The 27,821-nt window shown below is 58.3% G+C and overlaps 3 protein-coding genes across 20 annotated transcripts; 1 reads left to right on the forward strand and 2 right to left on the reverse strand.

Annotated features, from left to right (window-relative positions):
* Positions 1 to 93: 93 nt before the first annotated feature.
* On the reverse strand, positions 94 to 16,013 carry GALNS (galactosamine (N-acetyl)-6-sulfatase). 11 transcript variants are annotated; one of them, XM_086350322.1, is made up of 15 exons: positions 15,869 to 16,013; positions 15,410 to 15,753; positions 12,614 to 12,737; positions 11,955 to 12,029; positions 11,573 to 11,675; positions 9,557 to 9,700; positions 8,859 to 8,925; positions 8,490 to 8,617; positions 8,061 to 8,200; positions 6,876 to 6,979; positions 6,505 to 6,641; positions 5,897 to 5,999; positions 4,169 to 4,290; positions 2,726 to 2,843; positions 94 to 965 (listed from the first exon to the last, which is right to left on the reverse strand). In XM_086350322.1, exons 3-15 carry the CDS (start codon positions 12,735 to 12,737, stop codon positions 879 to 881), a joined length of 1,452 nt encoding a protein of 483 aa, XP_086206448.1. In that variant the 5' UTR covers positions 15,410 to 15,753; positions 15,869 to 16,013; the 3' UTR covers positions 94 to 878. The 11 variants fall into 11 exon arrangements, with proteins under 11 accessions (XP_086206448.1, XP_086206443.1, XP_086206444.1 ...); XM_086350317.1 differs by lacking the exon at positions 15,410 to 15,753 and having other exon boundaries at positions 94 to 779; XM_086350318.1 differs by lacking the exon at positions 15,410 to 15,753.
* A 270-nt stretch (positions 16,014 to 16,283) lies between these two features.
* Positions 16,284 to 22,267, forward strand: TRAPPC2L (trafficking protein particle complex subunit 2L). 3 transcript variants are annotated; one of them, XM_086350338.1, is made up of 5 exons: positions 16,284 to 16,340; positions 18,440 to 18,612; positions 19,560 to 19,647; positions 19,764 to 19,843; positions 20,653 to 22,267. In XM_086350338.1, the coding sequence occupies exons 1-5, from the start codon at positions 16,308 to 16,310 to the stop codon at positions 20,696 to 20,698; spliced, it is 420 nt and encodes a 139-aa protein (XP_086206464.1). In that variant the 5' UTR covers positions 16,284 to 16,307; the 3' UTR covers positions 20,699 to 22,267. The 3 variants fall into 3 exon arrangements, with proteins under 3 accessions (XP_086206464.1, XP_086206467.1, XP_086206465.1); XM_086350341.1 differs by having other exon boundaries at positions 21,090 to 22,267; XM_086350339.1 differs by having other exon boundaries at positions 18,463 to 18,612.
* A 2,377-nt stretch (positions 22,268 to 24,644) lies between these two features.
* Positions 24,645 to 27,709, reverse strand: PABPN1L (PABPN1 like, cytoplasmic). Of its 6 annotated transcripts, none has more exons than XM_086350332.1 (7): positions 27,395 to 27,706; positions 26,899 to 27,091; positions 26,517 to 26,569; positions 25,864 to 25,970; positions 25,669 to 25,756; positions 25,128 to 25,270; positions 24,645 to 25,028 (listed from the first exon to the last, which is right to left on the reverse strand). In XM_086350332.1, the coding sequence occupies exons 1-7, from the start codon at positions 27,641 to 27,643 to the stop codon at positions 24,989 to 24,991; spliced, it is 873 nt and encodes a 290-aa protein (XP_086206458.1). In that variant the 5' UTR covers positions 27,644 to 27,706; the 3' UTR covers positions 24,645 to 24,988. The 6 variants fall into 6 exon arrangements, 5 of the variants coding, with proteins under 5 accessions (XP_086206458.1, XP_086206459.1, XP_086206460.1 ...); XM_086350333.1 differs by having other exon boundaries at positions 26,899 to 27,037; positions 27,395 to 27,704; XM_086350334.1 differs by lacking the exon at positions 25,864 to 25,970.
* Between the last annotated feature and the right edge of the window lie 112 nt (positions 27,710 to 27,821).

Genomic DNA, 27,821 nt, shown 5'->3' on the forward strand with positions numbered 1-27,821 from the left:
GAAGTGGAAGCCCAGGCATTTGGCCCATTCCAGCCCCCACCATGGCACCCAGGGGGCCACCTTCCCTAAATAGAATTTGTTTTTTGAAAAAGCTAAATGCCTGTTACTTTATTCTAAACCCGTTTTCTTCACCATTCCCCAAATCTTAACAGTAGAGTTGGCAGGGCAGCCTGCAGAGCGGAAACCACCCCATGGGAGTAGCCCACAGGCCCTTAGGGTGGGTCCCCTGGAAGCTATGCACAGGCTGGCTCAGGCTCATCTTCAAGCTTTGCCACCCTGGACTCCACAAAAGGAGGGCAGGCAGGGAACCTCTGAGGCACAGACAAACCCCAGTGTCTAAGATGTCTAAGGGAGGTGCTGGCATCAGCAGTCCCCACTGGACTAGGGAGGCTCTGGGTCAGAAAGGCCCTTGGCCACCCCCATCATGTTCACACCACACCCCTGCACCATGGGGGTGGGGTACACGGGGGAGGTGCTGGGGGAGGCCCTGTGCACAGCGCCAAGGAGCAACAGGATGGGAAGGCAGCCTCAACACCAGGACCACAGTCCTCGAGGGGCTGCATCTCAGCCTCTGGGTCCAGGGACAGAACTCAGACCCTAGACGAGGCGGCCATGAGGTAGCTGGAGCAGGGTGGGAACACGAGGCGGGTAGCCTCCAGTTCAGGGGCTGCTGTGGGCCTCAGGCAGCAGTCAGGCGGGCCAGGACAGCTGGCGAGAGACTCCAGGGCTGGGCTTGGGCAAGTACCGCTGCTGGCTACAGGCGACGTCCGTCTGGCAGGCTGGCAGGGCAGAGGGAGTTGGTGCTCTTCTAGCCGAGGGCCCTGAGGCCAGAGCCTTCCTAGCCCGGGGCTTGGGCCTGGCCTGAACCCAGGCTGTCGCTAGTGGGGCCAGGAGCACTTCTCCGGGACAGACTCCGGGGGTGTCAGGCACTTCCCTAACTTTTCACAGCCTGGGGGCGCCCAGTTCTAGGTAATGAAAGTTCAGAAAGAGGACATGCAGTTACTCCAAGCACTTTCAGACTAGGTACTATCCAGACTCATGCCCTGCCCAGGCCTGTGACCTGCCCCACCCCAACAGATGGATGCCACAGTGTGGAACCACCTGTCTCATCTCCACCTGGCCTGGAAGCAGCTCTGCGCCTGAGGCTGGCACAGGAGACACTGCCCTGCGGCGACCCGGAATTAACATGGCCTGCTTGTCACTGAAGGGGACAGTCTGCTAACTGCCCAGCACCATGGCCTCTGCAGGCCCCCAGGTGGTGGAGGGGGTGGGACAGACTCCTCTCTCCCCTAAGCTATGTAGGTGGTGGCCTTGGTGCCTCTGCAGGCTTGCCCAGCTGCACCTTCGAGCGCAGACTTGCTTTGTGTGGCCATGATTTCCTGGCAACAGGACACTCACATCCCTGAGAAGGAGCCTTCGTGGCTTTGCTGGGTCCCCCAACACAGGAAGTGTGCCCTCCCCAGAGTCACTCCACCCACTCTCGCCCCCCTCAGACCTTGAGTCTGAATTGGAGCATCAGTGCCTGTGAGAACCACGGCTCAAGTCTCCCCTGCCCTGAACACCATCAGGTGGCTCTCTAGATGCACAGCCACCTGGCAGAGCCAGGTTTAGGAAAGGGAGCAGTTCCCAACCTTTGACGCAGGGCAGAGAAAGGGGTTGGGTGCACGCAAAAGCCTGTGCGCCTGGGGGTCAGGGAGGGTGTCTGTTGAGGCCCTAGGGAGACAGGCTGCAAGCTGCTCTTGTCCTGAGAGCGGAGGACACGATCCAGAGTCTACGCGCTGGTCCAGAGGAGCTGGGCGGAGCAAAGCACGGAGGCTGGGGAGTGCTTTGCACACTGGTGCGCACATATAGCTGCCCACATGTGTGTAAGCCGCTGAACCTCTTGTGGCAGTGCTTGCTTCAGAGTCTGAGCCCAACCCCCACTGTTCACTCACTTGGGAGCCGTGGCAGTTCCTGCCACGCCCAGGAGGTGGCGGCAGCGCCTGTCAAGTTGGCCCCTCCCCATCTGCTGTACTGTCATTCTCTGAGCCACCTGGCCGCTACCTGGAGACTCAGCCCACAGGAGATGGTGTGCTGGGGTGGGGACAGCACCATGTCCAAGACGACAAGATGGGCTTGAAGGGGGCACCGGGGGCTCTTCCCCGGGTGGAGGTCTCTCAGCCACTGGGACCTGAGGGACCTCGGTGGTCCCGAGACAGGGCCCTTCTGCTCCATTGCTGAGTCCAGGGGCCAGAATGCCAGCCTGGTGTCCTTCTAAGGGACAGGGAGGCCCTGCTGGCCCCTGCCCCGAATCTTTCCCTGTGAGCCCTGGATGTGGACCACAGTGACCAGGACACCCCCAAGGACAGCTGCCCCCGGCACTCCTCACCCCCAGGGAATACATCCAATGTCCTTTAGTTCTTGTCCCCGCTCCTCCACCCAGCTCAAGGCAGCAGCTCGGGCTGCACATCCATCCTCACAACTCCAGCAGGGTTTGGTGGGGGTGGGTGGGGAGAGGGGCTCACAGGCTGGCCGTACCCCAAGCCATCCACCCAGCCGGTCCACACCCACATCCCACACAGGTTTGGCTTGTCTTGCTCCTGCAGAGAGGCCAAGAGACCCTCTGCCGCTCCTGTGAGGTTGGGGCCAGAGCGGCAGGAGGGAAGCGGGGCTCATGTCTGAGGCAGACAGCTCAGCACACACGCAGCCCTGGGCTGCCCCCACAGTCCACGTACAGACCACTCACCATGACTGCCCGGTTGCACACATTGAGCTGGGGCTGTCCGGGGACCAAGGCCTCCTGGTGCTGCTGGACGACTGGGGTGATCCTGTGAAGGGCGTCCAGGTACTCGATGCTGGCAACACTGCAGGCAAGCGGCACCAGGTCACGAGGTGGGGGAAGGGCAGAGCGAGCCTGGCAGCCCGCTCAGGTAGACCAGGGTGTGGGGAGACCGAGGGGACAGTCCTGCTCCAGGTGCCACCATATGGCAACCTGCCAGGAAGACAGGCTGGGGCTGTGGTCCCCCCTTGTCCTGCCTGCCCACCCTGAGGTGGGCACTCAGGAAACCATCCAGCAAATGAGGGTTCAGGCAGAGCCAGGGGCCCAGGACAGTGGCTGTGACTCTTCAACCTGCTCCTCAGCTGGAAGCCCTGGAGTGCTGCCCAGAACTGGGGGGCTCTTTCCTCTCTCAGGGTCCCTTTTAATCCTCTGGCCCAGGCTCCTTTTTCTTGGAGCAACTGGTCCTGGTGGATTTGACCGAGCCCACTTGGCTCCTGGGCCCTCGGCGTCCTGCTCTGTTGGCTGCACTCGTCCTACCAGCTAGTCTCCCCAGGATCCTGTGTGACGGCATCGGGGGAGACACCTGGGAGACCTCGTGCTCAGCCCTGCACACTTCCCAGACAGGTGGCAGCTCCAAGGGCTTCTTGCCCAGAGCTCTGTCCCCCAAATCACCCCATGCAAGTCATGTGGTCTCCCCACCGGGGGAGCCTGGTATCCACGCTGGGCCCTCTTCTTGGGCCAGTGACCCTGACAGTGATGGTGGGGTCTCCTGGGGGCACTGGCAGGTATGTTCCTTGGGACCTCGAATTTCAGGAGACACCATCTGGCCAGCTCAGAGCTAGCTCACAGCCAGGGGCAGGGCTCGCTGCTGCTGCCGCTGCCGTCTAATAGGCACTTGTATTGGAAGTCACGTATCTCCCTCTCTCTCTCACACACACACACACACACACACACACACACACACACCTGCCATCCAGGGTGGGGTCAGATGATGTCTCTCCTTATTCCCCACCTGGAGACCTGGAGGCCCACACTACTCATCTGTGAGGCGGGCTAAAGGCCTTGGGGCTGCCGGGGGTGGGATCATGTGCCCCACCTCCACCATGGCCTGGCCGGAACAAACATCGGGAGCAACAAGCAGGTGCTGGGAGGTGACTCAGGGGAAAACCCAGGAGATGGAAAACTATGGGGTGCAAGAGAGCAGGGCCAGTGACTCACTGGCCTTGACCTCTGGGTGGCCCCAGGGGGCAATCAGGCTGCTGGGGCCCTGTAGGCATAGGGCCTGTGGTCTGCTCTTGCCAGGTCTCAGCTCCACACTGACTCCCAGGCTGCCTCAGCCTGGTTGTAACCTCCAGCCTCAGTCTCCCCGACCTGTGCAAGCGTCCTGGGCCCCACAAGCCCCAGGCTCACCTGAGGGGGAACCTCTCTCCGGGGTCTCGGCCCAGGTGGAAGATGAGGGGCAGCTTCGTGTGCTCCTCCTGTGAGTGGGTGGTGACCCCTGAGACATTCTGCCCGGGACAGAAATCAATGCCCTGAAATGAAAGGTGGGGGGCTGCAAGTGAATGCTCGATCTATGGGGCTCCTTGAGGCGGAGCAGGTCACAGGACGGCAGCAGCCGGCGAGCCCAGCAGGAACCGCAGACGGAGCCTTCTCACACCCGGCCCAGAGCTGCACCACCTGCCCTGAGCACCGTCCCCTAGGGTTTCAGTACTTTTCTGTGGGGAGGGGTGAGTCTCTTTAAAATACTTTAGTCCACATTCTACTTTTTTTTTTTTTTTTACATTCTAATTTCTAGAACAAAGCTTCTCACGTCCACCCTGTGAGCCTTGTAGTGATGAGGTACATGGCGACCAGCATTCGTCCGAGACCCCTTGGCTGGCTAAGGAGGAAGGACTACGGACCTGAAGCCAGAGGAAATACAGGTGATCCCAACGCCCGCCTTTAACAGGAGTTGGAGCATCTGTTCCACCAGGCTTAGGGTCCAGCCCTGCTCCATGCCCTCCGGGTGGCCTCTGCCCTTGGGTTCAGCCTTTGATGCTCGTGTGAGATGGGGTTCCTGTGCCAGTGAGGCATCCAGGCTAGAAGATGCCCCCCGGGGCTCCCTGACTTAGTTCAGGGAACTGCCTGCTGCTATCCTGGGTGAGTCAGGTGAGGCTAGGGCAACCCTCCGGAACGACTGGGACCCCAGGGCCCCATAAACAGCTGGACAGAGGTCTCCAGCCACCATTGGACATCGTTTACAGGATCTGGAATGGAGCCCTGACTGGGCACGTTAATCCTGACCAGGGCTGGGGACACAGTGGTGCTCCCTGCTCCTTCTGACAGGCGATCCTCCCAATACCCATGTGTCTCTCCTGGCCAGCCAGTCAGCAAGTATTCTGCTGTTCAGTAAAGCAGGAGCCGAGGAGCCTGGGAAATTCCATTGTCTGCACCAAGCTATAGACCCCAAAGTCCGTCTAAGCTGCTGAGGGCGGCGAGAATGGACACCCAGGTGGTTCCCAAGTGGGTGACTCTCTGACCTTCTGGGAGCAGCCCAGCTGGAGAACAAAACGGATTTAATGGTGGGAGAAACAACTACGTTCAGCGTAAAAAAGATGACCGGTTAATGGAGAAGAATCCAAGTCTAGATAGAAGACACAAATTATAATTTGGATGCAAATCAAATAAGCTATTTAATTAAGAGCCCACTAATTAGCACTGGATTTTTCTCTTACGACTGCTCACGGGAGGGAGGCCTTGCCCCAGGGGCATTGCAGCTGAGCGCCACCACCGCAGCCCAGCCAGGCAGAGAGGGGTGCGGAGAGGCCCGCCCAGCACAGCGCTGGCTTCTGGAGGGCAGGGTAGAAGGAGGGAGAGAGGGAGCAGAGTTGTGCCCTTGAGCTGACCTTGTGGGTTTAGTCCATAAATGCAGAAGGTCACGTGGACACACGGACCCTCCTTCCTGCCTCAACCCCTAGGCATCAGACACCCTACAAGGGGAGGTCAGGGACTTGGTGGGGACAGGCATGGCACAGCCCTTCTCCTCCCTCAGTCTGGCACCCAGTACCTGACCCAGGACACCCTCAGGTGGCTCCCAGGATACCAGGCCAGGGGCACGGAGCCCTCCCCAAGAGGCTCCATGGGGCTGAGACCTCTCACCTGTTTGAACTCCTCCCAGGAATTAGTCCAGGTCCAGAAGTGGGCCTTGTACTGGCCGAGCGTCACTGCCATCAGCGTGTTGCCGCGGTAATAGAATATCGGCCTGTTGGGGGACCGGCAGGGTCAGGAGAAACGGTCCCTGGGCTTCAGGGGAGGTCCCCCGGCAGGCCCATGATCCTTGGTTCTGGGGAGGCTGGCAGCAGAGTGAGGGGGTGGTGCCTGGGCTTGGCAGGTGGCCTGGCAGGGAGGGCCATGGTGGCCGGCACCTCCCCAACCCCTGACCCTGCAGTAACAAGCTCTCATGGCAGGTTTTAAGACAGAAAAAAGGGAGCAAGCTGTCTGCTCCCAGCTGTAAACCTGCTCCAGCTATGCTGTTCACACTTTAGAAACTGCACTTGTTCACAGCACCCAGGAGAAATGATTTTGTTTGAGCACAACAGTAGTTGGTCTTGAGCTGGAGAAAATGACTGGACAGCGCCCGGGAGGAGCTGGACATGAGCAGAGGGTGGTGAGGGACACCGTGGGGAGGAGCAAGGCCTCTTGGCCCCACCACGCATCTCACGCCCAAGTCCCCTGTATCTCACCTCCCTCTGGGCAAGGATATCTACCTATCTGTCAGGCGGCCCTGCAGCATGGCGGGCAGGAGGTCCAGGCCATCGATGGCCCTGTCCCTGGGCGGCTCCAGGCCTGCGAGGGACAGGCTGGTGGTGAAGAGGTCCATGATGCTGCCCAGCTGGTGGCTCACCTGCAATGCATGTGGTTCTGTGCTGCCCAGATGCGCACAGTGAGATGCACACATACACGCGTGCACACACACACACACACACATGCAGTTACATCCCACACGGAGAACAGAGGCAGTCCCTGACCGATGACACATACATGTGCCCTGGTGAGCACAGGGAGAAGGCCAGGAGGGGACAGAGCCTTCTTGCCCCAGGATGACCACAGGCCTGGCACAAGGCCTGCTCTGACTCACCTGGCCGGCAGGGATGTGTCCGGGCCACCAGGCTATCGCAGGCTCCCGCATCCCACCTTCAAATGTGGTCTGCTTCCCGCACAGAAAGGGCCCGTTGCTGCCACCTGGGGAGACAGCTGCCCATCAGCCCATGTGCCTGAGTGCCCAGGGTCACACATGCCCTGCCGGGCACTCGACCTTGTGACATGACTGTCCGCCTGGCTCCCTGCCCGGCCCTTCAGAGGTGCTGAGCACCAAGGCCACCTTGGAGACAAAGGACCAACCCTGGGGTTCAGGCCTCAAGTTCAAGGTCGGAATGACTGGAGATGGCTGTGACCTAGAGCTGTGGTTGTAAGGCTGTGCCCCTGTGGACAGCGACCATGGATGCACAGAGCATGTAGACTGTTGGTGAGACGTGAAATGTGAGACAGTTAGAACCCCAAGCCTGGCAGGTGCTGGACCCTCAAACACCAGTGTGCATAAGCAGTTCCTGTGCGCTGGGCTCTAGGGGAGCAGACCCCGTCTTTCTGATATGCCCCACTCTGAGCAGGCGATCCTTGAATCTCTGGGCAGAGGGCGGTCAGCCCGGCTCTGGCTAACAGTGCCCGTGACAGAGGGAGGGTTCCTGCCCCCTGGGGACCTGGGGGACAGGGAGATGAACGCAGTAGTGCAACGTTCAGCAGCGACCCCATGGCTCATCCCTTCCCTGCAGCCCAAAGCCCACCTTGCTGGTTGGCACAGGGCCAGCAAGGGTCACTGGCCAGTGGCCGACAAGAACTGTTCCTCGTGTTTCTCCAGCTGCAGGTGCGTACACGGGTCGTCACCGTACTGTCCTCCCCCTGCAGCTCCTTCTCGGCCAGTTGCTCTGGTCCTGTCGCTGAACATCCCCGGGCCCCTCTCTGCCCAGGACTCACAGCTGCAGGGTCTCCCAGGGCCTCCCCATGCAGGCCCAGCCCCGGAGGGTTTCCAGCTCCTTACAGAGCTGAATGACTCAGGCCCTCCTGGGGCCCCCAGCGTTTTTAGAGACACGTCACCACAGGGGTGTGAAACCCTTATGGGACCATGAAAAGCCAGGTATAACAACCTCCCTCCACGATGTGGAAAAGCCTCAGATCTGAGCGGCCTGGAGTTCAGGGTTCTGAGCAGGCCTGCAGTGGGCCAGGAACTGAGGGGCCCCAAGTGGACCCCATCTGCTGGGGCACCTGCCTTGTCTGGGCGCAGAAATGAGGGCGGCACCATTGTCAGATGTGAAGAAAACAAAGGTGTTCTCTGCGATGCTCAGGTCCCGGAGGAGACGCAGGATCCTCCCGACGCTATCGTCCAGCTCACGGATGGCGTCCCCATACCTGCGGGAAGAATGGGGCAATCAGTGGGGGCCAGCGGCGTCAGGACCCAAGGGCGGTCAGAGCCTAACCTCAGGGATGGAGAGGAAGGGGCACGTGGGTCAGTCTCAGGTGGAATCAGGGTAGCGCCAAGCCCTCCGTCCACCCCCTGGAAGAGGCACAGATGCTTCATCACCCACAGCTGATGGTCACTTGTGACAGTGACTCTGCCCTGCAGATGATCAGACATGGCTGACCATCCCCCTCGCCACTCCCGCCCCAGGGGTCCAGGTCTCTGGGGCAAAGGGCTCACCGCCCTCGTTGGCTGGTGCCCAGGAAAGGCTTGGAGGCGTAAACGGGCGCATGTGTAGCGTCGACAGCCCAGTAGAGAAAGAAGGGGCGGTGGGCTGCCTGCTGCCTCTGAATGAACTCCAGTGCCTCCTAAGGAGAAGGGATGACGGTCATCCCCACCGGAGACCACCCCACTCCCTGGCCCGGGGCCCACCCAGCACCATCATCCCTGCCCGAGACCACCCTACTCCCTGGCCCAGAGCCCACCCAGCCCCAATATCCCCACCCAAGACCATCCCACTCCCCAGCCCGGAGCCCACCCAGCCCTGTCGTCCTGCCCAAGACCACCCCCTCCCGGGCCCAGAGCCTGTGTGGCACTGGCAGCCGTCACCTGCAGATAGATCTGGGTGAGGTTCGCTTCTCCGGTCTTCAGGTTAATTGGAAATTCTTCATAAAATCTGAAAACAGTACAGACCCAAACAAAGATCAGCCTTCACTGCAGGGAAGCCCCCTCCCTTATCTCCTGGATAAGTCTCCCTTCCTCTCCTGGAGGAAGTCAGAGCCTGGAAGGTCCCAGGTCCTGGGGGACCAGGTCGGGGTGGGGCTGAGGCTGCGCCCCTGCCCGGCGGACAGGCAGGACTGGGAGAGGAAGGGGTGGGTCCCCGGGGCTGTGGAGGGCACAGGGCCTTTCTCTGGGGTGCAGGGGAGTGGTGCTGGGTGAGCTACCCAGCTCTGTGGTGCACTGACGTGTAATAAGCTCCAGCAAAATACAAATAATAAAAAGGAACAAAGAAAGGGAAGTTAACCCAAACCCCGCCCCGCAGCCGCCCGATGGTCAGAACAGGTGGTCCTGCAGCTGATGGCCCCTGGACAGTGGATTAGAATGAGGCTGATCATTTGGAACACAGCCCCCTGGCCGCTTCAGGGGTCGGGCCTGAACCCTAGAAGCCGAGTAAAGCGTCTGGGGCTCTCAGCACATTTCCTGAGACTGTTAGAAGCCCCCTGAGGTGGGGCGCTTATCAGCCATGGCTTACAGGACAAGTCTGGGCGTGTGCAGGAGCTGGTGGAGTGGAGCTCAGGACTCAATACCTGCCGACCATCTCCTGATCCCGGTACACCGGAATGTTGGGCCTCGCCTTGTTGTCGTAAGGTCCAAAGTGACAGTTGGGGGATCCAAACCACTCATCGAATCCGTGCTTCAGGGGGTGGAACTGAGGTCGGTGGCCCAGGTGCCTGGAGACAGGAACCCAGGGCACTTCAGGGAGCTCCGCAGAGCAACCACCCTCGCCTTTGGAGAAAGGCTCAGGAGACGAGGTCCTGCCAGCCCAGGGTGCCCTGAGTCTGGCACCCGGAGGCCACAGCCCCTCCCTCCTTGGCCACCCAGGAACAGCAGAGGGGAGCACACCCTGGGGCTGCCTGGACCAGGTCTGGTGATTGTGCTCAATGCCTGGGCAGGAGCCAGTGGAGACAAGAGAACATGGCGAGATGCCTGCAGGGCGACAGCCCAGCTGTTTCCTGAGGCTGTGCTCGGACCCACCCCCTGGTCCCACCCAGGGGCCCCTTCCCACGTCGGGTCCTTCTGCCAGAGACTCTTGAGAAGGTATGGCTTAGGAAAGCAGCGTCCGGGCAAGGTGCCCCCACCCTGGGAAGTGGACAGGTCTTCTAGAGTCACGTCTGCAGGGTCGCTGGCACAGGCCGACCCCAGGTGACCATGAGCTCACCGCGCTGCTTGGTCACTCGGCCAGGATGGATGTGGCCAGGGCACCAGGGCAGGACAGAGCCAGAGCTGAGCTGGCCAGCAGCGGAGTCTGGGTGCCTATAAGCAAACCTCTCTGTCCCCCACTGTGGGTCCTGACCCACTCTGCCTCTGAGGGATGGCTGCCGGCCTCTGCAGCCCTTGTGTGGGGCAGGGTAGGGGACACCGCACCGGCTCTGCCCTGAGCTCTCTTTAGAGGTGCTTCCTCTCTGGGCCGCAGCTACACAGCAGGGCTGGGCCTGAGTCCTTCAGCCCAAACGGCCTTCACGGAACAGAAACACCCATGAAGGTCCAGCTCGTGTGAAGCTGTTGATTCAAAGAGCTGGTCCCAGAGTAGCTGTGGGGTCAGCACTGTCTGCAGGTCTCAGAGCCCATCCTAATCCTGGCCAGGGCCATCCTGACCCCAGCCCGTCCACCTCCCTGAGTCCACGCCGGCTGCTTCTCTAGGCCCTGCCATGCCCTTTCCTGCCCAGAGTCCACCTGCCTCCAGAGCTCATGGGGACAGGTTCCCCCTCCAGCTGGGGCAGCCCGGAGTCACTGACCATGAACAGAAGACTGCTGGACCAGGGTGGAGCTGCCAGGCTGGGCAGGGAGCACCAGTCATCACAGGCACTCCCTCTCTGTGGGTACAGCCCTGGCGCAGCCCAGCCACTGTCTCCCCGGGCCTTCCCGTCTCTGCCGGAGCCATGCAGGCTTCTACAACCCTCGTGCCCTCTTCGGCTTTGCGCTGCAGCCACCACCCTCTCCCAGCTCGTCAACTCAGCAGGACGGCTTCCGCCTGGTCTCAGGAGTGAGGAAGTGCTCCTGAAGCCTCCAGACTCCCCGACTCGCTGAGTCTCCTCTCCTGGCTTCTGCAGATCCCCCTGCCGCCACAACAACCAGGTGGAGCAGGGGCCCCCAAGAGGTACAGATGAGGTGCTTGAGAAGGTGCGTGCCAGGGGGCTGAAGGGGAGAGGGTCTGAAGCACAGCAGCAGCAAAGGAGACACAGTCAGGTCTGGAAAAGCAAGGGAGGCTTCCTGTAGACAGACAGGCCTGGTCTCTGAGGGGTCCAACGATCAGGAGAGGGAAGAGAGGACATCCGACCTCTGCATCAACCTCCAGGGCCATGCATGGGGGTGTCCCCGGGGAGCAGGAGAGGAGACACCTCACAGCCCTCTAATCATCACCCCGATGACCCAACCACATGACCTTCCACCCCTGCCTGCTTCCTGGTTTCACCATGAGACAGAGCCTCCTGACGTGTCCTCCGTGATGGCATGTGTGTGCAATAATGGGGCTGCTTTGGTGGTGCTGTGCAGCCAACACCCCAGCCTTGTCACAGAGTTGGCTGGCGGGGTGTGGGACTCACCACTTGCCCACGATCTTGCTGGCGTAGCCAGCTCCCTTCAGCAGTGCCGGCAGCAGGAGCTCCGAGTCCGGGATGCCCCCCACTATCTCCTGTGGAGTGTAGGCTGCAGAGCAACACAGCCCGTGAGCTGCTCGCAAGGGAGGCCATGCACCGTGAGGATCGAGGGGCAGAGCCCTGGTGGGGGTGGCACCGCCCGGGCACTTTTTGGGTCTTCCAGCTATACCTCACTGTCAGCACTGTTACCGGGGTAGGACGGGCAAATGTGCCCCCCGAGGGGGGTCTGGACCTCAGGAGAGGGCCCACCCCGGGGTCTCTGAAACACACCCTCCTCCAAGGACCATGGGAAACCCCACCAGGTCAGGGAGCCCGCCCTGGAGCCTACCGTTCCTGGCGTGCCCATTGGTGGTATAGAAGCCGCTGCGGATGGGCAGACGTCCGGTGAGCAGAGCTGCCCTGGCTACACAGAAGGGACACGACAGAAACATGTGTCACACGTCCAGCCTGAGGCTGGCCCTGCAGTACCTGAGTCCCGGAAGCCCCTAGAGAGCCGGGTGGGCGCACAGCCTCCCGCCTCATGCTCTCCAGCTCCTGGGACAGCCTGTGGGTCATGGCCAGCCCCACCAGGATTACTTCTCATCCTGAGATCAGAGATTCTCCTCACCTGTAGGGCCCCCACACCTCTGGCTGACAACCACTTCCCCAGCCCAGCGCCTCCCCTGAACGAGCCGCTGAACTCAGCTCCGTGAATGAACAGCTGCTGCCAAGGTCCCCACAGGCTCCAAGCCCTTGGTGACCTCTGACAGCTCTGGTGGCCCCATGTCCGCCAGAGGGTGGATCCTGGGAGCTCCCCAGCATCAGGGTTCGATGGACACCTGAGTCGAGGCTGCCCCTCCACACCCCCGCCCTGTCCCATGCCTGCCCCCTGTATCCCACCTCCCGGTCTGCAGGTCCCCCCACCCTGCCTCACTTCACTGCTGTCTCCCTGTTCCATGTGTGCCCCCTGCTCCCACGCCCCAGTGGCCTGAGCCGGCCCTGACTTACATGGGGAGCACAGGGGGTTGGCCGTGTAGAAGTTCGGGAAGAGCATCCCCTCCACGGCCATCCGGTCCAAATTCGGGGTCTCTCTGGAAGGTTCTCCATACACCCCCAGGTCGCCCCACCCCATCTGCAGGAAGGAGCATGTGGAGGTCGGGTGAGAACACAGCCGAAGCCGCTCCTGGTACCCCAAGTAAGGCCAGGACACAGTCTGCCGCTTCCCCGGTGCAGATGCCAGCCCACGTGCTCACAGGGCACCAGCATCAAGACTCCTCTGTCCTCCACACAGACACAGAGGCCATCCTACTCCATGGGGCAAACTCAGATTTGAAAACAGCGGTGAGGGCCCACAAAGCCAACCCAGTGAGGCCCCGAGACCCGCAGTCCCTCCTGAGCTTGCCACCTGGAGAACCGAGCCGGCTGGCACCCAGACACGGGGCAGATGTCCACAGCAGCAGGACTCCCAACAGCCCTAAGAAAACACCGGAGTCCATCACTGATCAACAGTGGACAGAATGTGGGCTGTCCACCTAGTACCGGGGTGAACAGAGGCCCCCCGCAAGCTTCTTTCCATTCAGAACCTGTGAACGTAACTGTATCTGGAACACAAATGTATCAGCCTGCCTGCACCTGTGCAGAAGGCAACCGGACCCCGGCCCTGTGGTTCCCCTCCTGCCCTCCACCTTGCTTTCCTTAGTGGGACGTTCAGGGCTTCTGGGCAGTACAGGTGCCACACGTGGCTATGAGGAATGATCACGTGCGCGCGCACGTATGTGTCCACGTCGACACATTTGGGAGGAGGCCCTGGAGATTCAGGACACTGTGGGGACCCAGAGCTGGTGTTTGTACAGCTCGGCCTCACACCTCCCAGGAGTCATGGGGGCCTCCTTAGTCCTGTTTTACGAGTAAAGAACAGAGACACACACGGCGCTAGGGTCCAGGTGGGCAAGAGGGAGCTCTGTGCCCCGGCCCACAAGCCACAGAGAATGGAGGTGAGCCAGAACCACTGAAAAAGGCTACTCAGCATCTTCTAAGAACTTCCATGAGCTGATACCTACTGGGCCTGCACTGGGTCTGAGGACCTGCGGGGGGGCACCCCCAGGCCTGATGACCGTAGGGGTGAGGCCGGGTGAGGACACAGCACTGTTGGGGGCCTGAAGCCTGTCTGGTCTGGAGAGCCGTGTTCCCCACTAATGCTCAAGTTGCTTTGAGTCTGTTTTCTAACATTCACTGACCAGGACAGAGGTCTCCCCAACTTCTCTGGGCTTCAGCTGCCAGAGTCACAGGAGGAGATGACACAGGAGAGGTGGGGGCACCAGGGTCTTTTGGCCTACTGTTCCTGGTTCCTGGGGCCCACCCTGGGCACCCAGGTGGACAGTCCCCCGGTCAGCCCCCTTGAGTAAGATGTGCCCAGCATTGGTCCCCCTCCACCACTCAAAGAATGCAAGAGAGACCAGGAAGCCACCCGCTAGGCCTGTCATCCAGCAGCCCCAGTAACAAGCAAAGAGAAACACTTGGTGTGGGCACAGGTTTTGTTTTGTTGCTTTAGCTGAGCAGGGCCTTAGTTGCTGTACACGGGACCTTCCATCTTTGTTGCAGAATTCGAACTCTTAAAAAAAAAAAACTATTTATTTGGCTGTGCCAGGTCTTAGTTGCCGCACCCAGGATCTTCAGTCTTCACTGTGGCATGTGAACTCTTAGTTGCGGCAAGTGGGATCTAGTTCTCTGACCAGAGATTGAGCCCCAGGCCTCCTGCATTGGTAGTGCAGAATCTTAGCCACTGGACCACCAGGGAAGTTTCCAGGTTTTTTTTTAGCTCCATAAATCCAGGAAACGACCATCTCAACAAGCCTGCAGCGTCAGTCTTTCCTAATGAACTGTCACCTTGGGGAGAGGAGAGGCAGAAGTGGGAGAGGCTAAGGGCTCAGCTTGATTCAGCCTCAATGATTTAAGTACTTAAACAGCCTTCCTGCCTGGGAACCTCAGCTCTGAGAAGGCTGACCCTGACACAGCAAGCATTTCCAAGACCCACGTATTGGTTATGAAGCAAAGTTTCCTAACCAGCCATCAGACGGGCTCCCAAGAGAGGAGCTTTGGGGCCCCTTCGGGAGCCAAGGTGTCTGAACAGCTGTGACTGAACTGAAACACATTCTATCTCACCTCTGAGAGGAGCCACTACATATTGGTGGCTCTGCGATCTTTTCTAGCTTATCTGAATGTTGTTAGCTTTTTGTAATAAAGAATTAGGGATTCCCTGGTAGCTCAGCTGGTAAAGGATCCGCCTGCAATGCAGGAGATCCTGGTTTGATTCCTGGGTTGGGAAGATCCACAGAAGGGATAAGCTACCCATTCCAAAGAATTACTTTGATAATAAAAAATGTTGCATGAAATATATTTTACGTTTTTGTCTTATAGTAGATGTTTGAAATCTGAGGGTTTTACACACACAGAACCTTGCAATTCTGACAAGCCAGGAGCGTAGAGCAGCAATGTGAGGCTCGTGGCCTCAGTCCAAAGACTACTGGGAGTCTTTGCTGGCCTTTTGGGGGAACTTTGAGATATTTTTACTCGCAACTCTTCTGACACTAAATGTGTGTGGGAACCTCCATTTCACTCATCCAAAATACATTCCTGGCTTTCTTGGGAAGGAGGATGAGGACCAAGTCATAAAGAAGCTGGGAACAGCTCGGTTTATCCCCAGACTTGGCTCACCAGAGTGACCAGGGTGACCTGGGGCCACACACATGCTCAACGGGGGACATTCCTCTGGTTCAGTTCTTTACCACCCCACAAAGACCAGACCTTTGGCCAGAAATCCCAGCAGAGGCAGAGCAGCCAGATCAAGGAATTCTGGTCCAGTAGGGCAAAGACAGCAGAAGGGACTTTCAGAACAGGCAGGCCGGAGTCTCAGTCAGCTCTGCACTCTTTTTCTGCTACCAACGCCCGGAGAATTGGAGGGCAACAGGTGAGCAGAGGTCCTGGAGATCTGGTCCTCACGTGGCCAGCACCACAGTTGGTCTGGGCTGCCGCTCAGACCTTCCTGCGCGGTGTGGGGCAGGGATGGGGCAGTGGAGGCACAGGGCAGAAAGGTCTTCTGGTCCGGCCCGCAAACGCCCACCTCACTTCAGCTTCACTCAAGAGCCACGCTGCGGACGGCAGAACCAGGCATGACCCCCACACCGCGGGCCGCCCTTCCCCTGCCCCCGACCCCGCGCCGAGCGCAGCAGCACTCCCCGGAGCCCGGCTCGCGCGGACACTCACGTCGTCCATGAGCAAGAGCAGGATGTTGGGGGGCTGAAGGGCGCGCGCGACCCCCACCTCCGCGGCGCTTAGCACCAGAAGCAGCCACCACCTGGTCGCCACAGCAACCGCCGCCATGGCAACCAGGCCAAGTGCCACGGACCCCGGAAGCTGCAGGAACCTGACCGGCGAAGCAAGCTGTCCTTCCGGCCTGGCGATGGGGCGAGGCCATAATGTCTGAGTGACAGGAGGGGCGGGGTCAAGGCTCTTACACTAGAGATGGGGGCGGGGGGTAGGGCGGGGTCAGGCCCACTGAATACCAGAAGAGGCGGGGCAAGGCCAGCTGAGTGACAGGAAAGGCGGGGTCGCGGCCGACTGAAAGACTGGCGAACGGGGCGGGGCCTGGCCGGCCTCGTGACCGGCGTCGTCGTCATGTGACGCGGCCGGTCGGGCTCCCAAGATGGCGGTGTGTGTAGCGGTGATCGCCAAGGAGGTGCGTATGCGGGCTGCAAGGCCCGTTCCACCGTCACCCTCTTTCTCCGCCTTCCCTCCTTCCCTGCCTCGGGGACTCCAGAGGGTGGGCTCCGGGACTTTGCCGAGCCTAGGTGGCCGGGGCGGGCCCGGGGTAGGCGCCGCGCAGACCTACACCTGCCGCTGCCGGAGCGTCACAGACCGGGTCCTCCTCTTCCGTCCCGGCCCCTGCTCCGCCCAGCCGTCGTCGGCGGGCTCTGTGGTTTCCTGCTCCGGAGTCTAGCCGTCCACTTCGGTCCGTCGTGCTCCACCGCGCGCTTCCACTGGCCGGGCCATCGCTTACCTTCCACCCCAGACGACTGACTCGCTTTTCTCCGCTCGGCAGCCACAAATGTACCGTGACACACCCGTGCCTAAAATCTCAACAGTGGCTTCTCATTGGAATCACGTCTGAATAACCTTCCTCCCATACCAGTGACATCCTCCACTCCAGCCGACGGAATTACTTGCAGCTCCCCTGCCAGGCTGTGCTCTCTCACTGGGCCTTTGGACCTGAAACCCCACCCTGCCCTCCTCCACTCGCGTTCCCTCCACTGGCCACCATAGATTTCACTTTCTCTAGAAAGCTGTTTCTAAATCCTACGATTGAGCTGCGTGGCCATCCACCCGCCACAGTATACTGCAGGGAACCTTGGTAGCCTCACAACCTTTTGTTAAGACAAGGTTTCTGAGGCAGTTCTCCCGTGAAGCTCTTGCTACGCTGGGTTCTGTGTTAGCACGTGCTGCGTTATTTGTCGGTGGGTTTGTGGACTGTCTCTTTAACCCGACGTCATCCCTATCAGTCAGGGTAGGGGCAGTGTTGTGCACACTATATTTGTGCAGCACCAGGCCTGTGGCAGCCTGGAAAGATGCTGTTTAAACTCCAGGGTCAGTTCAGTTCAGTGGCTCAGTCGTGTCCGACTCTTTGGGACCCCATGAATCGCAGCACGCCAGGCCTCCCCGTCCATCACCAACTCCCAGAGTTCACTCAAACTCACGTCCATCGAGTCCGTGATGCCATCCAGCTATCTCATTCTCTGTCGTCCCCTTTTCCTTCTGCCCCCAATCCCTCCCAGCATCAGAGTCTTTTCCAATGAGTCAACTCTTCTCATGAGGTGGCCAAAGTACCGGAGTTTCAGCTTTAGCATCATTCCTTCCAAAGAACACCCAGGGCTGATCTCCTTTAGAATGGACTGGTTGGTCTCCTTGCAGTCCAAGTGACTCTCAAGAGTCTTCTCCAACACCACAGTTCAAAAGCATCAATTCTTTGGCGCTCAGCTTTCTTCACAGTCCAACTCTTGCATCCACACATGACCACTGGAAAAACCATAGCCTTGACTAGATGGACCTTTGTTGGCAAAGTAATGTCTCTGCTCTTCAGTATGCTATCTAGGCTGGTCATAACTTTTCTTCCAAGGAGTAAGCGTCTTTTAGTTTCATGGCTGCAGTCACCATCTGCAGCGATTTTGGAGCCCCCAAAAATAAAGTCTGATACTGTTTCCCCATCTATTTCCCATGAAGTGATGGGACCAGATGCCATGATCTTCATTTTCTGAATGTTGAGCTTTAAGCCAACTTTTTCACTCTCCTCTTTCACTTTGATCAAGAGGCTTTTGAGTTCCTCTTCACTTTCTGCCATAAGGGTGGTGTCATCTGCATATCTGAGGTTATTGATATTTCTCCTGGCAATCTTGATTCCATCTTGTGCTTCTTCCAGCCCAGCGTTTCTCATGATGCACTCTGCATAGAAGTTAAATAAGCAGGGTGACAATATACAGCCTTGACGTACTCTTTTTCCTATTTGGAACCAGTCTGTTGCTCCATGTCCAGTTTTAACTCCAGGGTCAGGTTGCTCCAAAATGGCTCTGCAGAGATGGAGGTCTGAGCTGACCCTTGAAGGATCTAGAATGAGTCTGCCAGCGCCTCTGCCCAGGTGACAATTGCAGGAGTTGGCATGTTGGGAAACAGCCAGTATCATGGGGTTAGGAGAAGGGCACCCACTAGGGTGGGGCCTTGTTTTCTGGGCCAGTGCACCCAGGGTGGATCCTTGTCACTTCAGCCACCATCATCCTTTTCTTGCAGAATTATCCTCTTTACATCCGCAGCATCCCCACGGAGAATGAGCTCAAGTTCCACTACATGGTGCACACATCCCTGGACGTGGTGGATGAGAAGATTTCTGCCATGGGGAAGGCCCTTGTGGACCAGAGGGAGCTCTACCTGGGCCTGCTCTATCCTACAGAAGACTACAAGGTGTATCCTTATGTCTGTCAGTGACTTCAAGTCTGAGGATTTTCTGCAGTCTCAGAGTGCACTGTAGCATCAGGTCCCTTTGAAAAGCATCTTATAACGTCACTTGGAAAGGAAAAAAGATGTGGGCTTTTGATCAATGGGGAATTAGAGCAGCTTGAGACCAATTACGACCTCATACCCCTTTTCCTTCAGTTAGGAGGATGATGTGGGAACAGCCAGGCTTGAGTTGCCTGGAGAATTGTGACAGTCCTCACTTGTCCCTGGGGTTTGTGGAGGGACTGGGGACTCTCTAGCATCATGCCTGCAAGGATGCCTTCCTGTGCCGTCCCAGCAGGGCCACCACCTCCTGAGCCAGGGGTCTTCGTTCGCTAATCTCTTTTTTAGGCTCAGCCCCACCTGTCACTGTAAGATCTTGACCGGTCCTCAGGACGTATTATTCCAAAACCCATGGAGTTCAAAGACATTCCAACAAATATTTCATAGTAATGACCTTGCCCAGTGTCACTGCCTGGGAGCCACTGGTCCACAAGACAAAGTAGCCTTTTGAGGTTTGGGTACCTTAGGCTGACTGCACCTCGTTTGTGCAACCTCTGGTTTTGCAGTTAACTCTCTGGGGCCAGGAATTGGTGCAGAGAGAGGGTGAGGTGCCCCAGGGTTTGGGCAGGTTGCCCCAGGACTTGAGTTGTGACAGGCCTTAGTTGCCTGCCCTCTGCTCCTCCAGCAAACACCGGAAGCTGTATAAGGACGTGTCCGGTCACACCTGGCGTGGCCCTGTGACCTCCTGGCACTGCAAGACAGGCTCAGCCCAGGGCTGGTGCTGTGATGCAGGTTGTCATGCACCTCCAGAGCAGCTGAGGAGCTGGGAGACATGTGCAGATGGCCCTGCACTCACAGACTCTGCAGTGATGAGTCCCTGTGTTAAGAGCGAATTCCCTAACCAGCTGTGCAGATACGGCTACGTGACCAACTCCAAGGTGAAGTTTGTCATGGTGGTGGATTCCTCCAACACGGCGCTCAGAGACAACGAGATCCGCAGTGTGAGTGTGGGGACTAGTGTCTTGATTTTCCCTGTTTCTTTAGAAATGCTGAGAAGCCCCCAACGTGGCAGCAGCTGTGCGTCCATGTGAAGTAAACATGTTGCTTCTTGTTTCAGATGTTCCGGAAGCTGCACAACTCCTACACAGACGTGATGTGCAACCCCTTCTATAACCCGGGGGATCGCATTCAGTCCAGGTGGGCGTGGCACCTTCTCTGGTAACCCCTGACCTGCTGAGAGGCAGCAGTTCTGAGAGGGATGGAGAGAGGGAAGGCCTTTTTAAGCAACAGGCACTGTGCCTCTAAGGCAGCTGTTCTGAAATGGCAGAACCCTGTTTTTCCAAACAGGGTTTGGAAATGCTTACAAGGATCTCCAACACGTGAAACGGAAGGGGAGTTGGGGAGCAGGGCGGGGGCAGAGCTTGTCCATCTGGTCTTCCAGGTGCGCCCAGCAGGTACTGGGGCACCTCCCCAGATCCCAGTGAGGGCCCAGGCATATGGACAGGAGCCTTCTGGCAGAAAAGGTTCTCTTGCCAGTGCTGATTTTGTCTTTGACATTGAACTTGGATGATTAGAAAATTAGATTACAGATATCTTCCAAATAGCCTTCAGTTAAACACAGACAAAACACTGGAATGTCAAAAAAGATGTTTCCCAAAGAACTGTTCATGCGTATGTGCTCCAGAACTGCTCCTGGGAATTCCCTGCGTTCCCAACAGGTGACTCCAGCCAGACCCTTCCTGTGGCACCTCCCCTCAGTGGTGACACGGTGTCTTGGGTCATCCGGGTTCCCACCCCTGACTGGAGACCCAGCCAGGGCAGCTCTGTGGAAAGTCGCGCAGGAGTGAAGCAGGAGACTCAGATTCTCACCACCCAGTGTGGGAGGATGCACACGTGGGCCTCAGCCAGCTTCACTTACCCGGACCTGGGAGACTGACGTCTCTGCCAGCCGGGGATGGAGGGCGGGCGTAGGTCTGCCTCTTTGATTGGTCCATTTTTCTCTCCAGGGCCTTCGATGGCATGGTGACCTCCATGATGATCCAGGTCTGCTGAGCAGAGCTCTGCAGCCCCTGGCTGGAAAGAAGGGTTCTGTACATAACCGCATTGTCCAAATGTCTGTTCATCTCACTTGCCTCTCCTGGGGGTTGCTGGGGGCAGGGCCTCATGCTCGGGGCATGTTGACTAAAGGTCTTGTGAGATCAGCTTTGGGTTTTTCCTTCTGAGACAGCAGAGGCTTGAATTAAAGAGAGTTTAGGAACTCCCCTACTGGTCCAGTGATTAGGACTCTGAGCTTCCACTGCAGGAAGCCCAGGTTTGATCCCTGGTGGGGGAACTAAGATCCTGCAATCTATGTACTACACCCCAAAAAAGAGTTTATGTGGGACTTTACAGGGGACAGAGCTGATCAGGGACCAGATGGAACAGGAACTCTTGTCCCCACTAGGCATGAAGGGGCAAGGAAAGCCTGGTGGCAAGAGCTCCTGGAGCTTAGAGCCCTGAAGAGGCTGCGAAGGGAGGGGCAGAAGACCTGTAGACCGGCCACCCTGCTGCATCAATGCCGTGGCTGCACCCCCCAGTGACTGAGAAGGTGGGCTTGTCTGGAGGGGTCAGCCTCCTGTGCCCAGAGCCCAATTAGAGGGGCACGTGGGATGGCCTGCACACCTTCCCCTGGGGGTGGGGCTTGCCCTTTTTGGTTTTGCTCCACCCTGGAAGGCTGCCTTCCAGAGACCGTGTAGCTAGCATCTCATCAACTGCTGGTGGGCATCAAATGAGCAAACTCTGAGAGTCCCCTTCTGCCTCCTCAGTCACTCTGGAGGGGGTCTTTGGCCAGGAGAAGGGTGGTTTAGACTCATTGGGAGTGGGAAAGCTGTGATCTGTGAGTGTTGGCAGCCCAGGGCTAGATCTGGGGTGCATTCTGCTCCGCTTATCTTTGGGTTTACTAGCACAGATGAGATTTTTTTATAATTACAGAAATAAAAAAAATTAGCTCAGAGTGTGTGTGAAAGACACAAGTCCCAGGTCACCCCCCCCCCACCCTCCACACACACATACACACACACACACACAAAGGTGGGATCATAGGACCTAGACGAGGGCCGAGAAGTGTGATCAGCAGGTATGGGGCTGATGCAGCCATCTTCATGTGGGCTTTCTCCCCAGTCCATCGTCAGAACTCTGGTTGAGCTGTTACTAGTAATCTGTCCTGCCTGAGGAAATGACCGAAGCAGGGATTGCAGTTTGCTAAGCCGACATCCATTTTGTCTTGTTTCTTTACTAATAGGTCCCCAGTGTTATTGGGGACAATTGGTCAGACAAAATATACTTCCTGTCCTCACACGGGTAGGTCATTGTGGCATGTAAGTGGATGGTGTTGGGAGGCACTTGCAGGAAAGATACTTAAAAGAGGGATTTAGCTGGCAGTACCTTCACTTTTCCTCTTCTATCCTGGAACTGGATGTGATGGCTGAAGCTTAGGAAACTATCTTGAGAGCATGCAGACAAGATTCATCTCTAAAGATGGGGAGCAGAAAACTAGGCAGTGTCTGGGTCTTTGGTGACATATCAGTCCTGAATGTTCAGCATTTTTTTTAAATTAAAAAATAAAACCCCTATCTTGTTGAAGCTACTGCTGTTTGGGTTTTTCTTTGGGTGGAGCCAGATCAACCCATAAATTGCTTTATATTTATGGGTTTTCACATGCATTTCCATTTTCAGCCTGAGAAAATAAGGGTTAGAAGTAATGTGCTTGCCTTTGCCAGCAGAACTCTCAGATAGCACTTTCACCTTAACTTTTTTTTTCTTTGTACCATGAGGCTGGCCTCAACAGAGCCTGCCTGCCTGTTCGTCCCCACCTGCCCCAGGCCCATCCTCCCTCCAGGGGCTGAGCCCTGTCAGATGCAGCCCCTACTCAGCCCTTGGCTGTTGCACCAGTGATTTCTGTTGAAGTTGGTCTTCCCTCCCCATCAGGAGTCCTTCTCCCTTCTGTGCCAGGCCAGATGGACCAAGAGGATGCTGCGTGTCTTGGCTTCCTCTGGGCATAGCTAAGGAAGTGTGGGTCGGAGCCCTGGCCGCCCATGTGGGCTGCTCAGACCTGAAATCCAAGGGAAAGGAGGGCCTCCCAGATCCATTCTCCTTGAAGTGGCCATACAGAAGGGATTAAGAAGGTACTTCTGAAAAGGGACCAGTTCCTTGGGGTAGATGGCTTGTCAGCAGGTACTTACAGAAAAGTAACATGCAGGGACTTCCTTGGTCATCCCAGTGGCTAAGGCTCCACACTCCCACTGCAGGGGGCTGAGGTTCAATACCTGGTCAGGGAGCTAGATCCCACACACTGCAACTGAGAGTTGGTGATAACTAAAGATCCTGCAAGTTGCAACTAACAGATCCCACATACCACAACTGAGACCCAGCACAGCCAAAGAAATACACGTTTTCTAAATAGAAAAGCAATGTGCACAGTGACAGTGTGTAGCCTGCTTGCCAAGGAGGGTACTGACCTCAAGTGTGGAGCAGCAGGAGCTGGTGCTTCACGAAGTTCAGCTCCAGAGTGTGGTGCAGGCAGCCTGTCTCTCCTGCAGCCCCCTAAGTGCACATGGTCCTGGCAAGGGCCTTGCCACTCAGCCCCTCCCACCCATCTCCAGGAGTGGGTAGTGGTGTGTATGTGTGAGCATGCTGGTGCGTGTGTAGAAATAGAATCTAATTCTCTCACACGGTTCTGGGGGGCAGAGTCAGAAACCTAGGGGTCAGCAGGGCTGGTTCATCCTGGAGGCTCTGCTGCTAAGTCGCTTCAGTCGTGTCGGACTCTGTGCGACCCCATAGACAGCAGCCCACCAGGCTCCCCCGTCCCTGGGATTCTCAAGGCAAGAACACCGGAGTGGGTTGCCATTTCCTTCTCCAATGCATGAAAGTGAAAAGTGAAAGGGAAGTCGCTCAGTCATGTCTGACTCTTAGCGACCCCGTGAACTGCAACCTACCGGGCTCCTGCGTCCATGGGATTTTCCAGGCAAGAGTACTGGAGTGGGGTGCCATTGCCTTCTCCAGAGGCTCTGAGGGAGGGTCTTTTCAGCCTCTCCAGCTTCTGATGATGGCCAGCAATCATCATGGCTCCTTGGTTTATGGACACATCACTGCAACTTCTGCTGTCTCCACATTGCTTTCTCCGTGTGTCTCATACCCAGTTTGTGTCACTGGGTTTAGGGCCACCCAGCTGATGCTTAGTTGCATCTGCAAAGACCCCTTTTCCAAATAAGATCACATCTACAAGCACCAGAGATTACGATGCAGACATATGTGGGGGGAGGTTTGTCATTCACTCCTCTATAAGGACCATTGCTGACCCCAGATCAGCAGGGGAATGTCAACCTGGCCTGATGGACAGGTGGATGGAGAGTAGAGGCCTACTGGCCCTCCCGAGAGAATGCTATCTTCACTGGTGCTGTAAAGACACCAGGGACTGGGGACCTTTGGGGCTTGGAGCCCCAGAGCAGCTGTGTTCGAAACTTGAGGAGCTGATAACTGAAAGATTACAAGGCAAAGAGGGTTGCTTTAGAGAAGCCCACGGAGAGGTTTTTTAGTTACTTAAGGCCGTGACCGAGTGTGTCTGCAGCCCAGACCCACAGCTTCCTTCCTCAGCTCTGAGCTGAGCATAATCAGTGCACACTGCCCCTTCAGGGAGAGAGTGGGGCATCTGTCTGGGGGTGGGGGTGGTGGTGCGGGGCACAGGCAGGGGCCCAGCATGGAAACCTCTGTATTCAGGTCTCACCAGGGCTGGGCCTGTGCCAGGTGTACCATCCCTCTGCCCCTCGTCATGGGGCGAGCACGTGTCCAGAGGCCACCAGACCTGGGGTGAAGACACAGGACAGCTTGCCCCTACGGTGTGAGGAGGCTGCCCGTTGGCTGTTAGCGTGTGTCTCAGAGGGAGACACCCATCAACTGCTTTCTCTGCACCTGAGGAAACAACGTCCGAGTGAGGCGAATTAAAGGGGACACTCTTGCCATGTGCTTTTAAAAAATATTCAAGTTTAATAATTTATGCTTTACCAATAAGATACATATTTCTACTTTTCTATAAAAGGCGTTAGTGGAACATCCCTGATTAAGTCAAGCCAGCGCTGACCCCGTGGTGCCCGGACCTCACCTGCCCACAGCTTCGTCCCATGCCCTCCAGAGCCCGGAGTGGCATCCGCGCCAGGCCCACCCTGTGCCCCGCTCCGTGCATGGTGGCCTCGGTGGGGTCCGGCAGTCCTCCAGAGGAATGAAGGGGGCGGGGAAGTTATTCTTAGGAGCACCGCTGTTGATTCCTGACCCAGCGGCAAACCCCACTGTCAAAATCCGGTCCTCACTTCAATATGGAGAAAACCACGGTGAGAATCTTCCGCGTACCCTGCGGGAAGGAGAATGGGAGGTGAGCGGCCTCCAGAGCTCCGCCCACCGAGCCCCGCCCCGCCCCAGTAGGTTACCGCCCTCCCAGGGCCCCGCCCACCGGCTCCGCCCTCGTGGCCTGAAACGGGCCCCGCCTTGAAGGCCGCTGTAGGGGAAGGATCCCACTCTGGCGCCTGGGTGTCCCCGAAGGCCCCCGCGGTCCGTGGAACTGATCCCTGGTAAATTGGTCCTTTTGGGCAGCACCTGGAAACAAAGGCCAAGTCCGCCTAAGACCTCTGTTCTCATATCCTCCTCCCCACCCCTAGCCGAGAGGAAGGCTAAAGCTGCCTTCCTGGGTTTTCCTGCTGAAGGCTCTTAAGCAGGTGAACATAGGCCCCAGGGCATGAGGCTGCCTGAGGCATCAGACCCTAGCCTGGTCCCAGTCCTCTCAAGATCTCCACTTAGGCCACAACAGTACAGCCACAGCCTCAGTCAAGCCAGTATCTCCCCTGCAGGTGGGGTCTGGATCAGGAAGGAAGCCTCCCCCAGCAGTCCAGCTGATGTGCCCAAACACCAGAGACTGGCAAAGGGCCAGGCTGGGGCAGCTGTGTGTCCTTGCCACTCGCCCTACCCCCACCCCCTCGCCTTGCAGTGACACACACCTTGATGACCCGGCCTCGAAAGATGCTCTTGTCCAGCTCCACGGCGGCCTGGGCCGAGCTCTCCGTGGCAAACTCTATGTAGGCATAGCTGGGATGGAGCAGGGGCCAGTGAGGGCAATGCTTACCCAGGCACAGCTGTTCTCCCCGGGCACCGGACCCTTCCTCGAGGTCCCCTCCCCAAGGCCCCACACTGACCCCTTGGGGTGTCCAGAGAACTTGTCACACAGGATGGTGACCCGGTGGATCTCCCCACAGTGGTTGAAATAGGCCTCCAGCTCCTGGGCCGTTCCCCCATAGTCCACCTGCCAGGCATGGGCCATGGTGGGGGGCCTCGTGCACTGGCCTTCCCCTCCCAGGGGCTCCTGCAGCACGTTTTCTTGGTAGAGAGGGGTTGATCGGGCCCCGGGGTGGGGGGTAGTAGCTTGGGCCTCTGTCCTCCACCCCTGTTGGAGGAGGGGACTGGATACCCAGAGGAACGCTCCCCAAGTTCACTGGCCTAGGCAGGGGTTGTGTGGCTTTTCCCAGTGGAATTCGTTGCCAGTGATTTGCTCACTGGGAGACTGCATGTGGAAACCCTGAATCCCAGGCTACAGTGGGTCTGACCACAAAGGGTCCACACTCCCTCTTGGGGATGCCCCCTCATCGGACCCCCAACCCAGGCCACAGTGGGTCTGACCACAGAGGGTCTCCGTTCCCTCTTGGGGATGCCCCTTCATCAGACGCCCCTCCTTTTTCTCCCTTGCAGGCCTGTGTGGCTTTGGAGTCTGCCCCTGAAATGCGGCCCTTCGCCCTTCCTTTAATCCTCTCAGCCAGGAGGGGGCTGCAGTTGCCTTCCTCCCCTCACTCACATTGCCCACGTAGATGGATCTGTGGTCAGCCTCTGCCTTCTCCAGGGGGCTGTCTGTGGAGAGAGGGGCTTCAGGACCAGGGGCTTGTCTTGGGCAGGGGGCTCCTGGCAGCTGCTAAGGGCAGGCGCCCACCTGGGTGGCTCAGTCCTCACTCCTCTGAGAAGAGGTGCACCCGCATCTCTCGGGGGCTCTTGGGGAAGACCACCTCTTGGGGCTTATCCAGAAGGCCCCACTGCCAGGCTGGACCTCATGGAAACCCCGGCCTCTCCCTGGGAGTTTGCAGTCATCCCAATTTACCAGGAAAGGGGTGCTCAGAGCCATGCAACCGAGGACTCAGCCCCACGGCCCAGGACAGCAGTCAGCCTGGCCTGCCGGCTCCTACCTGTCTCGGGACTCAGTAGCTGCCTGGCCAGCAGGGCCCCGGCGGCTTCCTCTCCTTCATCCAGGTTCTGCACCCTGGGCGGCTCCGGCCCCTGGGCCTGCTCCATGGCCCACAGCTTCAGTTTGATGGCCTCCAGCTCCTGCCAGCACATGGCCCAGGCTGAGCCTCGAGGTGGGACGGCCCCCAGGCTTCCCTGGAGCAAGGACAGAGGGGATGGGCCTGCCTGTCCTCAGGTCATGCTGGGGCTCCCCGGAGGGGCGAGGGAAGCCGTGAGGACCCGGGCCTGCAGAAAGCCCCTTTTTGACACCCCAACACACAGAGGCCTCTCCAGCTTATGTGTGGCGGGTGTCCCTACACCCTCCTCCAGGCGGGGGACAGTGGCCTTCTAACCCCTAGAGGCAGAGCTGCAGCGGTCTATCCCCGGGCCCCAGGCACCGGGTTCTTCCGGTTCCCAAGATCCCACTGGCTTCCCCCAGGCGTTCTGCTCAGTGGTTACCTGGTCAGGCACTGGGCACTCAGCCAGGCCCTCCCTCTCCAAGAGAGACAGCAGGAAGCCGGCATCTTCCTTATTGTCTTCCTCAGCTTCCCCCGTCTCCTCCTCCTCCCCGCCAGCCCCCGGGTCCAGATGGGTCTTCTCCGCTGGGCTCCAGGCCCCCCAGCCCTGGGCCTCAGGGTCTGAGGAAGCCCTCTGGAGCCAGGCCTCAGTAGGGGGAGGGAAGAGCGTGCGGCTGAGGAAGGGCCACATGGCAGCAGGGGCAGGCCAGGCTTCCGGGCTCACTCCACGCCAGCACCTGCCCGCACCCTCCTGGGTTTTAAGCCTGCCCTCCCAGGCCAGGTGTTCTCACTAGAGGCTTCAGCGGTCTCCTGGCTGGGGCCAAGCCTCCCCTCTGGCTTCTGGGCCCTGAGGGATCAGAGGCCAGACC

The sequence above is a fragment of the Bos grunniens genome, chromosome 18 (assembly GCF_055505025.1).
Source record: "Bos grunniens cultivar Pamir isolate PY7600 chromosome 18, Bosgru_T2T1.0, whole genome shotgun sequence".
In the NCBI taxonomy this organism is placed as follows: Eukaryota; Metazoa; Chordata; class Mammalia; order Artiodactyla; family Bovidae; genus Bos; species Bos grunniens.